At 37.5% G+C, this 11,449-nt stretch overlaps 1 protein-coding gene across 4 annotated transcripts; it reads right to left on the bottom strand.

Annotated features, from left to right (window-relative positions):
• Positions 1 to 374: 374 nt before the first annotated feature.
• Positions 375 to 6,704, bottom strand: LOC148877337 (uncharacterized). Of its 4 annotated transcripts, none has more exons than XM_088965483.1 (6): positions 6,390 to 6,698; positions 5,334 to 5,412; positions 5,145 to 5,216; positions 2,667 to 2,824; positions 794 to 906; positions 375 to 669 (listed from the first exon to the last, which is right to left on the bottom strand). In XM_088965483.1, exons 2-5 carry the CDS (start codon positions 5,354 to 5,356, stop codon positions 794 to 796), a joined length of 366 nt encoding a protein of 121 aa, XP_088821609.1. In that variant the 5' UTR covers positions 5,357 to 5,412; positions 6,390 to 6,698; the 3' UTR covers positions 375 to 669. The 4 variants fall into 4 exon arrangements, 3 of the variants coding, with proteins under 3 accessions (XP_088821609.1, XP_088821608.1, XP_088821607.1); XM_088965482.1 differs by having other exon boundaries at positions 2,667 to 2,866; positions 5,146 to 5,216; XM_088965481.1 differs by having other exon boundaries at positions 2,667 to 2,866; positions 5,146 to 5,216; positions 5,334 to 6,704.
• Between the last annotated feature and the right edge of the window lie 4,745 nt (positions 6,705 to 11,449).

Raw genomic sequence — 11,449 nt, 5'->3', positions numbered from 1 at the left:
GGAAAAATAATAGGCCCGAGCCCGAGCCTGGCCCGACCAATGGGCTCAGAACTTGGGCCCGAGCCCGGCCCTGATAAAAAGCCCGAAGCCCGACCTAATAAAAGAAATTAAAATTTTTCCCTACATTATCTATTTTAATTCAGATGTTTTTTTTCCTCTATTTAAATAAACACAATTTTACATTCTTAAATAAAAAAAATTATTCAAATGGACATCACATAACTCATTTTAACTTCATTCTTTTTTTCTTACAATCAAGTGAATCAACAACCTTCTTTAAGGTTGTTTAATATATTCCCTATTGTTTGGTTGTTTCTATACAACCAAGGCAAACCTGAAATAAAACACATAAGAACAAATCATATAGGTTCATATTCCTACAAATAGTATTGCACACTAAAACTAAATTCATATAACTTCAAGTTCATGTTCCTCCAAAGTCATAAAAAAATAATCTGAATAAGACAAACAAAATCCATAAAACATGCTCTCCATCCATTCTTGAATTCACCAACAAGATGGAATGTTCCAACTCTCAAGTTCCAAGTCATTCTAAAAAATAAAATAAAAGATTTCATTGCCCATATGACCATATCAAATAAAACATGTTCTAGGCTTCTAATAATCTCCATTCATTCTTGAATTCACCAACAAGATTGAACATTCCAACTTCCAAGTTCCAAGCCATCATACAAAAGAAAATAAGAGATAAATTCAGTACCCATGTCACATATGTAATTTGTTATCATGTCAAATGACAAATAAATAATGGAAATATATGTTATTATAATACCTAAAACATATCATCAAGTTCAACGTTTTCATCATCATCATCACTACTATTTGATTCTCCATCCTCTTCTAACAAGCTTGATCTTGAAGAAGCCCCTAACAAGTTTGATCCCCCTGCATACAATTGGAAAATCTATTAGAAAAAATTCAATGAATCATATATTTTAATAAACAATAAATAAAAAAATTATCTAATACAAGGCCTTGTGCACAAAGCCAATCATCAAGACAAACCAAAGCTTGAATTGTCTTGGACTTAAGTGAACTTTTCCAAAGATTGATCACCTTCTTTCCAATGCTAAATGCAGATTCGGATGCAACTGTGGAAATAGGAATAGTCAAAATATCTCGAGCCATTGATGCCAATTTAGGATACCTAAGTGAACTCTTATTCCAATACTCCAAAACATCAACATCTTTGATATCAAGGTTTTGTTCCTCCAAGTAAAGGTCTAACTGAGTTTTTTCACTTTGAATCTTTCTATTTGAATTAAAAAATTGCTCATAATCCTCAAACCCATCACCATCATCATTTCTCTCACTCATGTCAAATTGACTAGAAGATCTAATAAAGGAGGTGGAGGAAAAATTTTCTTTGTATTCATTAAACAAATCATGGAGAGTTTTAGTTATGGCATTAACATGCTCCTCAGCTTCATCCCCATAAAGTTTATCAAAACAATACTCCACTAACCTAATCTTGCAATGAGGATCCAACACAGCAACACATGACAAAATCATACTATATTCAGCCCAATATTTATCAAATTTCTCCTTCATTTTTCTAACCATGTCAGTCATAAAATTCTGAGGTTCCTTACTCACTAACATCAAATGTCTATGAATCATCCACACTCCCTTGAAGTAAATGTTTGAAGTAGGGTACTTAGTGGCAGAAAACATGCAAGTAACATCATAAAAATCTTTAAGAACTTGTAAAGCTTATCCACTTTTCCCCGTTCTTCTTCCAAAAGCATAAACATTTTAAAAATATTATCCCTTTGCCCCCAATGTTGTAAGACTTGCTTATAATAAATGGCATGTTCAAGCATCAAATAAGTTGAATTCCATCCCACACACATATCTAACCACAATCTTCTAGTTGTGTTTAAGTGAAAACTTTTTTCAGCAAGTTCATAAAATCTATGCTTCTAGGTAGTTGATTTCTTTATATTTTTCACACCATCCCGAATCTTACAAACAAGATCATCAACAATATTCAAATCATCTTGCACAATAAGATTCAAAATATGGCTACAACAACGAACTTTGAAAAAATCACCACCACACACCAAATATTTATGTATTGAAAATCTCAATTTCAAAGATTAGCCATCACATCATTATAACTAGCATTATCTAATGTGATGCTAAAAATTTTTTAATCAATATTCCATTCGCTTAAGCACATGGCCACCTCATCTGTAACTTCCAATTGTTGTCAATCCAATGAGCAGTTATACACATGAGTTCATCATCAGTGTGCTCAGATCTCCAATTATCGGAAGTTAAAAAAATCCGACCAAGTACATTAGATAAATCACTTTTCACATCCTCTCTCTCTTTAACATAACTAGACATGATATCTCTTTTAGCAGTATGCCTACTCACATTTTTAAATTCAGGATTTATAGATTGAATAAAGAATCTAAAACCATGTTCTTCAAAAGTAGTAAAATGGTGTTTTCCACATACAAGAAAAATTGATAATGCCCTACGAGACTCTTGTTGATCAAACTTGTAGTTTTTCAAAGAAGTACTCCCATCAGTGTTTGATTGAGTAGTTACTTTGTACTGTCTAATATCCTGAATTCTACATCTAGGGCAATGCTCTAAATGATGCTTCAAGTGAGTAGTTCCCTTACTTGACTTACCTTGTAATATTTTCATCCAGTGCTTACATCGTGCCTTCTCCGAATTAATCTTTTCCATTTCTTCCCACACCTTAAATGCCAATCTTTTCTTAGTGGAAGTCTGGTCAAACTCTTGATAGTCATCATCAACTATATCTACTCCAGCAATCGCATTTTCACTTGCCATTGACATGATAGTAATTATTAAATATGAAATAATCCGCATAATGAATTCTAATTTTATCAATAAGACAAGCATAAATTAAATAAAAAACTAAAAGAAATTTCTACAATTTGTTTACATTGAAAAAGAATATAATTTCTGAATCTGCAAAAAAAAAAAAAAACCAATTGCAGATTATTCAATATAAATTCTGAATTCAATAATCAATATAAATCAGAATTTATTTACATTAAAAAAGAATATAAATTCAGTATAAATTCTGAATTCAATAATCAATATAAATCAGAATTTATTTACATTAAAAAAGAATATAAATTCAATATAAATTCTGAATTCAATAATCAATATAAATCAGAATCTATTTACATTAAAAAAGAATATAAATTAAGTATAAATTCTAAATTCAATAATCAATATAAATCAGAATTTATTTACATTAAAAAAGAATATAAATTCAGCATAAATTATAAATTCAATAATCAATATAAATCAAAATTTATTTACATTAAAAAAATAATATAAATTCTGAATTCAATAATCAATATAAATCAAAATTTATTTACATTAAAAAAATAATATAAATTCTGAATTCAAGACAAAATAATATAAATCAAAATTTACATAAATTCTAAAGGAGAGAAGACCAACATTACCTAGTAAATTTCTATTTCAAGACAAACAATAGCATTCAAGCAAGATGATAGCATTCGGCTATCACTATTGTTTCTTTGTGCATGTGAAGACTAATAGATTTTCACTCTTCCTCTTCTTCTATTTCTATCACTTTTCACTTGAGGTATGATGCTTAAGTTCCATGGGTTATAGAATTTTCAAGAAAAATGACAATCAAACTTTATTAGTATTGTGATAAAGATGCTGTACAAATAGGAAAAGCCAACATTTCCCTCGTATTGGGCCAACACCTGCTACCCACCGTCCCACTCATACACTGCCTTTTTGGGAAATAAACTATCAGTACATTTGCTCCCTTCCCACCCCTTCTCTTGCAGGAGAATCAGCCACACTTGGCTGATCTTGGTACCCATCTATAGTTAATTCTCAAACCTCTAGTCATCATTTTAATGTTTCTCATTGCATGTCTATACTGCCATGAACCTCCAATATCATTTCCTAATCAACCAACAACTACTTGAGAATAGATGGCGGGTGCTGTTTACAGTCGATCAGTATTCTGATGTAGTTTCAACAAGAAAACCAAAAAGAAATAAGGAAAAAACAGAAGAAAGAAGAGAGGAAGAGAAGGGAAGAGAATAGAAGAAGAATGAGAAGAGAAAAAGGGCACAGATCTTAATTAGTTTCTGCCGCCCAGAAAAAAATGGGTGTTATCATAATTGCTTAGGTTATTCATATGTGGTCATACATGTTAACGTGTGTTCAGGTGCCAGATATGGCTACTAAGAATGAAACTTCAATCCCAACTCTATGCACACATGGAAAATTGATATGTGTTGAATGGTAGATGCATTTTCTCATGTAAATTATATATAATATATACAGAAACTACTTAGATAAACTGATAATTTGGAACAGAGCATGCAGAGAAGTTGACTGAATTCATGTTTAATGCAAACACAGTTATACCGCTATAACATTTTCATATTTTTTAATAGCAGTTCTGATACTAACACTCTAACAGGATTTGTAATGCAGAGGCAAACCTGGTGGTGGTCGGTAAGTTAAGTTAGGGCTATTTATTAGATTTTTAAGTTGCAGCTGAAGCTAAAATGTTTAACCTTCTACCGTTCTGTTGACAATTTTCAAATATGAACGCCACCACAATGTCTACATTTTCCACAATAGAGCATTCAAATTTTGCAACTTCAATGAATCCACACTTCTCAATCAATCCAACTCCACCTCCTTCATGGTAGCATCTCTCTTTCCTTTTACGTTGAAATTTAAATATGGGTTCCTTGCTTTAAATCCGTTTTCTTCTTCTGAATCTCTTTTCTATGTCATTTTGTTTGATAATTTATTTTTAATATCTTTCCTATTGCTTAGCTTAGTGGCGCCCATCAGTCCATGGCTATGCGGTGGTGGAATTACGTTTTACACTTTCACATTTTCATATTTTTAAGCAATTATGATAACAGTATAACACCCATTTTTTTCTGCATAATTCACACAACGATTACGTTTCACATTGGATGGATCATGGCTGGACAAACCTGGTGGTGATTTCAGACTCCCAATCGATTGGAAGTTGCAGAAGTTTATAATATATTATCTCCAACAGTTATAAAAACAGTGAACACTAAATATTGTAATAGAATAAAATGGTAAAGAGGACTCACCGCCGCCGCCGGTGATTGTATTCGCCGGAGAGTTTGTAGTGAATCGGTGACTGTGGTCTGTGAGCTGCGAGCCTGACTTAGCGATTTTGACAATGATCACTTGATCAGTTTGCGTCTGAGAAAGAAAGAGAGAGAGAGAGAGAGAGAGAGAGAGAGAGAGAGGGAGAGAGACAGAGAGAGAGAGTTCACCATCGCCACCGGAGTTGTTGCATTGGTGAACGTTCGCCGCCTCGTCGGTTGTGGCTGCCTAAGAGTGTGAGGATGAGAACTGTGGAGTGTGGAGGATGTGGAGATTGGAGATGAAGGGTTCAGCTGGAAAAAAGAATGTAAAGAGGCAAAGAGGTCTCGACTAGGGTTTTTTTTTTCACTTAGGTTTAACTATAGGTCAGGCCAGGCCGGGCTCGGGCCGGGCTATTTTGGCAAATCCCAAGCCCGACTTGAATTTATTGCGGGCCAGGCTTTTTGACCCGAAGTTAAACCCACGGGCCCATATACCTATTCAAGCCCATCCGGGGGCCGGGCCGGCATGAACAGGTCTATTTGATATCATATCTATTATTAATAATTATGAATAAATGAAAACACGGCCATAGGATTACAAAAGAAAATTAAAATTGAAAATTTGTTAATTAAGCAACAACAACATATCAACTAGAGGAGAATTGAGGCCAGAGAATTAGGTTAAGTTTCAGTTTCGGGTTCTTTTCAGGGGAAATCTCTTAAACTATTCCTAAATTTTAGGAAAGGGACTTATACAATCCTACTGTTTCTAAAATCCCTTAAAATATCTCTAGAATTTCACAATTGACATTGTTGATAAATAATTGATGAAAAGATTGAAATGTCTCTTTTGGTAAATAATTGAAATGTTGAATTTTACGCATCAATGTCCTTCAAATTTTCAAACACATACCACACCTTTTCAGCACACAGTAGCATTAACAGGGGAAATCTATTCATGTTGTCACATCTGTAATCATCAGACCTCAAACCTATAATGCAGCTGATTTATGCCAAATGTTTGATCTTCTTATAGAAGTCAGTCTTCCTCTCTCTGCATCAATCTCATGGGGTATTTTCTTCTTTCAGTGCACTATCACTAAAGATGCAGAGTGTGTCTCAAGATTCAATTGATTAATCAATTGATTAATTGGCCGTTTGCATAAGGGTAATACCCTAAACCATTAGGGGGCATTTTGAATAAATTATTAATTTGTTGCATAATTCCACGGAAGGCAATGATACCATATATGGGCGTGAAATATTTGAGCTTCTTTCCTCTATTTGTGGTTCTAAAGAATGTAAATCCTTGAAACTCAGCTCTATCAACCTGCAAAGGTGAAGGTGGTCATAAGAATTGGGTCACGTGCAATCACAAATGAACAATTAAAGGGAAAAATTAGGGTTTAAAAAGTTACAGCAGTCACAAGCAATCACATGCGGACAGAATGTGGCAGAATTACAATGGTAGGGGTAGAGTTAGTTGTCAGAAAACATAAGAGTAATTTAAGGGATTTTGCAAGCAGTATTGGTAGTTTTAATCCATTTCCTAAAACTTAGACCGAGCTAGTTGATGAGCTTGGTGGTCGATTAGACCGAGCTAGTTGAGATGAGTTGCTAGCCTAGTTAGAGAGTTTGGAAAGTGATAGGGGCAAATCGACCCCCGGTGTGATTGGGCAGGTGGCAACCATAGGAGAACTGTGGTCTGACCCATGAACCGGACCTCGATGGTCTAGTACGACCTCGGGGGAATGCAGTCCACCTCAAGTGGTTATAAGTCACCTCGCCTTGCTACACGTAGCCCACCAATCGAATAGACATGAGCTAGCTATCCTTTGACATCCCCGAGATCCAACTAAGTAATAGCTCGAAGTGCAACCCAAGATACAAGTACAAGAAAGCACCTTTCACCGAGATGACCTTAGGAGGGTCACGTCCGAGCTTCACCACGTGTATAGGAAGCGACCATCTGGCAGTCCCATGCAGCGAAGTCACCAACTAGTATAACAACCCTTTCATTCAGTAGGCCTCGGGCCCTCTCCATGCATCGGCAACATTGTGAACAAGTTAGTTGGGCATGTTACACCTATGCTCTAGGTGGTCTGACTGAGTCCTAGGTGTCTTAACCATGCACCAAGTGACCCTGACTGAGTTTCAAGTGTCCTCACCGAACTCTAGGTGTCCTGACCAAGTTCTAGGTGTCCTAACTAAACTCTAGGTGTCCAAACCAAGCTCCAAGTGATGTTTCCTACTTCTCCAACACGTACACACCTGGCATTCATCTGAAACCTATATAAAGGTCAGATTAGCATTCAATTCATATTTTATGCCTCATTAAATTCTCACCTAACATACTTCGGATAGCTCAACCACTAACTTGATTGTCAGAGATCTAAGCTTGGGATATCACCCTGAGGCCTCTGACCTCGTCTTCCCCTTGCAAGTGAATTCTGAGCTACTTTGAGGACATTGCCAATTTTGACCCACATCTATTGGCTCAATTTGTGGGAAATCTAGAACAAAAGTCATCCTTTAGATAACTTTTGCTTTATCAACATGTCACACTTCATGGCATACCCAATGGACTTTTCACCATTCTCCTGGTGAGACCTCACGAGGACACTCCTGGCATTTCCCTTCCCCTAAGGGGCTTCGAGGAGTCTACCATGAGGAGTTCAATGACTTGGTGTAGATAGTCAAAGATATGAATCTCAAAGTTCACAATCGCGACGAGCTTATGCAAATCGTCAGACAAGCTACACGACATGCTACAATGGAAGCGATAACACAACCAAATCTCTTCCAACAGTAGTAACAATAGAATCAACATGTGCCACCACCTCCAAAAGATCTCCCAGTCTAGCTAATCCAACAAAATCAGGTTGTCCAACCCGTCTAGTAAGTACAACAGAACCAGCTAGCTCCACCAATCCCTTCGCTTGTCGTTCCTCCACTAACTTAACATAACAGGGGGGGGGGGACAAAAGAAGAGATAGATTGCCTTTCCGCCATGACCAACATCAAGGAAAGTGGCCAGATCGAAGAAGGATCGAAGAAAAAGATCGACATGAAAGGCAAGATTGTTGACCAGAACCAACTACTCGGGGTTCGTATGTTTTTGGGGAGTTAAGCAGATCCAACTCATCCCCCAAAACAAATCACTTGGGCATCCGAGCAACAGAGAAGATGACATTATCAGTCTCTAGTCAACAACTAGGGTGAGTGATGGGAATGCCATGATACGCATTACTCTGCTCCCTAAGAGGTAATAAGTAGACTCACATCCAATGTACCAAACCTAATGAAAGCATCCCCCCTCTATCTAGAGATCCTGTTAGACCTACAAGCTCTGGGGTTTAAGGCCCCAACCTTCGAAACATATGATGGAACCATTGAACTTGTAAACCATGTTGAAAGCTTACAAGCTTTAATGCTATTCCATGATGCCTCGAAAAGCTAACATGAGCTTGGCCTTTCCTACTAGGGGTGAGCAAATGGGTACATTCTACCTGGAAATGAATGTAACTGACCTCGAACTTCCCTCGAACCGGCCTTACTTGATCTGTTATAGGGTAGGGATTTGGTTCCAAATTCTTGGAACCGACCCCCAACCAGGTCAGTTCTAGGGTCTTGGGGTTTACCCTACCTGGATTGACCCAATGAACTGGCCTTGGTGGAACCGGCCTTGGAACCGAACTTTCCTTAAAATAAACCCCAAAGTATTTTTAAGGATGTGAAGATTTGAGCCAAAGCACTCATGGTTACAAAAGCCATGGTCTCACTTGACCATCAATTTACTTAAGTGGTTTGATCATTTATTTTCATTTTAATATTTTTGTGTATAATAAATAATGTAAAAAATCATATTTACAAAATTTAAATTATAGTGACAGATTTTAACCATATATTAATATATTATAATAATCTACATATTAAACTACACAATTTAATCAATAAAGATAATATAAGTTTTAAACTATATATTATCATTATTGAAAATCAAGTTTTTGAAGGACATGTTTATATTTTTTCTTGAAGGAGGAGAGTAAAGAAAGAACATGTTCCATGTGTAGGAGGGGTAAGGCTCAATTAGAGGGTGGTCTCTTTGAAAGACAGAGAGAGGCCTGTGAATTGGGAAAATGAGATTTTTGGGGACTAAGGATGTGAGGGCGAGGGGTTAGAGAGAGTGCTTGAGGGCGCTAGATGCCAAGAATGCTAAAGATCTGATGTCTTTCAATGCGAGGAGAAGCTCTATTTATGGGGGTGAGCCCGAGATCCTAAAAGGTAGGGGATAAGAATGTTTGTGCTGTATCAAGAAAGGGAATATTGGACTCGCTGTCAATTATTAAGTGCTAACGGGGTTTCACCATGTGTCTCATGAGAATCTTTCCGAGGATTGGCTTTCCTTCTCCTCAAGATTCTTCATTACTTACATGTACTACTACCTTTTGCGCAATTTAACTTAATTGACATGGTAGTAATGACGTCACTGCTTGGCGGGCGCCGCTTTGCAGACTCCACGTGGCACTCCGTCACGTCTTTTATCGTCGTAGGTTTCACATGCCTTTAGGGACACGTGGGCCCTGCTGTGGGTTTGGCCTAGGTTTTTCTTGATTTGGGTTACGAGTGGATTTATTAGTCATTGGTTTATTGTAAACCTTGGTGGGCATGGGTTTACAGCACGCTTGAGTAAGCTTAAGGCCCTTGGATGGGTTCAATCATAGTTTCCCTTGGTTTGGGCACTGAGTAGGCCTAGTGGACCTACTCAATACGCGTTGTGAGTTCATTGCAAGGTTGATGGTCTATTGCAGGTTCATCGCAACATGGAGATTGACTATGGTTGTTTGCATGCACCTTTGTGGGGTTAGTCTTGGTATTTGATGTTCTACGAGGGTCTGAGCGAGCACTATGTACCTACACCATGAGTAGACCTTGGAACCAACCTTGGAACCGCCAAGGTCAGAACCAACCTTTACAGGGTAGGTTCTAGGTTCTGCTATGGAACCAAACTAAACTAACCCATGCTCATCCCTATTTCTTACTACCTTCTGGAAGGCAACGAGACTTTGGTACTCTGTGCTACCACCTTGCTCGATTATGAGTTGGTCTCAGTTTGCCAAGCTTTTCAAAACTCATTTTGTAACAAGTCGCAGGTGTTAGAACCAATTTGAGACCAAACTCATTTTGTAACCACTCGATTATGAGTGGGTCAGTTCTGCTATGGAACCAAACTGAACTGACCCATGCTCATCCCTATTTCTTACTACCTTCTGGAAGGCAACGAGACTTTGGTACTCTGTGCTACCACCTCGCTCGATTATGAGTTGGTCTCAGTTTGCCGAGCTTTTCAAAACTCATTTTGTAACAAGTTGCAGGTGTTAGAAGATTGCAGTCATGCCCATGCATGTTAAGCAAAAGCCTGGCAATAGCTTGGAGGCTTACATGTAGAGAATTAAAAGTGAATTCTTAGAAGTGAGAGAACTCAAACTAGCGGTCTAGTTAGTAGTAGCTATCTAAGGAATGAAGGACATGTATTTCGCTTTTTCCCTTACCAAGACTCCCTATTGTGCATGGAAGAGTTTTTAGAATGAGCCGAGAAGTACATGAACTCAGAAGAGGATTTTCAGATGAAGAGGAAGCACAAATAAAAGAAGCACAAGATATATGGGGACTAAAGAGAAGGAAGGAAGAAAACCAAGGGAAACAAGGGTGAAGGGTCATCAACACGATCTCAAACTCCTCCTTGGAAGTTTGAATCGTATACGCCCTCGAATGCCCCTTGTGGTCAAATCCTGATGCAAATCCAGAATGAAGAATTCTTGAAGTAACCACCTCGTTTAAAGGGGAACCCAGCTAAGCACAACTAGAACAAATACTACAAGTTCCACTACACAGTTGGACATGACACAAAAGACTGTCGTGATCTAAAAAATGAAAAAAAAAAAATTGATCTTGAAAGGCTACCTGAAGCAGTTCTTGAAAGAAGAGCGAGCCGCACAAAAGTATAAGGCGCTCGATGGTATAGACAAACTCCTAGACGGTATTGTAGTTATTATAACTATCATTGCAAGAAGCTCGACTATAGTAGGATGCATCCAAACGACGAGGAGAGCCTCAGTCCGAGAACTACGAACCAACCAGGGGAGTCGCCCAGTAAAGAAGACAAAAACCAATTAGCCAATCGTATTCACGGATGATGGCATGAAGAATGTCAAATTTCCACATGAAAACACATTGGTCTTTTGCATGACTATAGTGAATTACATGGTAAAATGCATCTTGATTGATTCAAGAAGTTCAACTGA

Source organism: Nelumbo lutea, chromosome 1 (assembly GCF_056320005.1).
Source record: "Nelumbo lutea isolate HS-2025 chromosome 1, American lotus-T2T, whole genome shotgun sequence".
Classification (NCBI taxonomy): domain Eukaryota; kingdom Viridiplantae; phylum Streptophyta; class Magnoliopsida; order Proteales; family Nelumbonaceae; genus Nelumbo; species Nelumbo lutea.
Note: the sequence above shows the minus strand (reverse complement) of the source record. Positions and strands in the feature narration are given on the sequence as shown.

Coding starts and splice junctions, on each gene's coding strand:
- LOC148877337 (XM_088965481.1), bottom strand. Junction 2,867..5,145: donor ATACAATCACCGGCGGCGGC/GGTGAGTCCTCT, acceptor ATTCATTATGCG/GATTATTTCATATTTAATAA. Junction 907..2,666: donor CTGGATGAAAATATTACAAG/GTAAGTCAAGTA, acceptor AATTGTATGCAG/GGGGATCAAACTTGTTAGGG.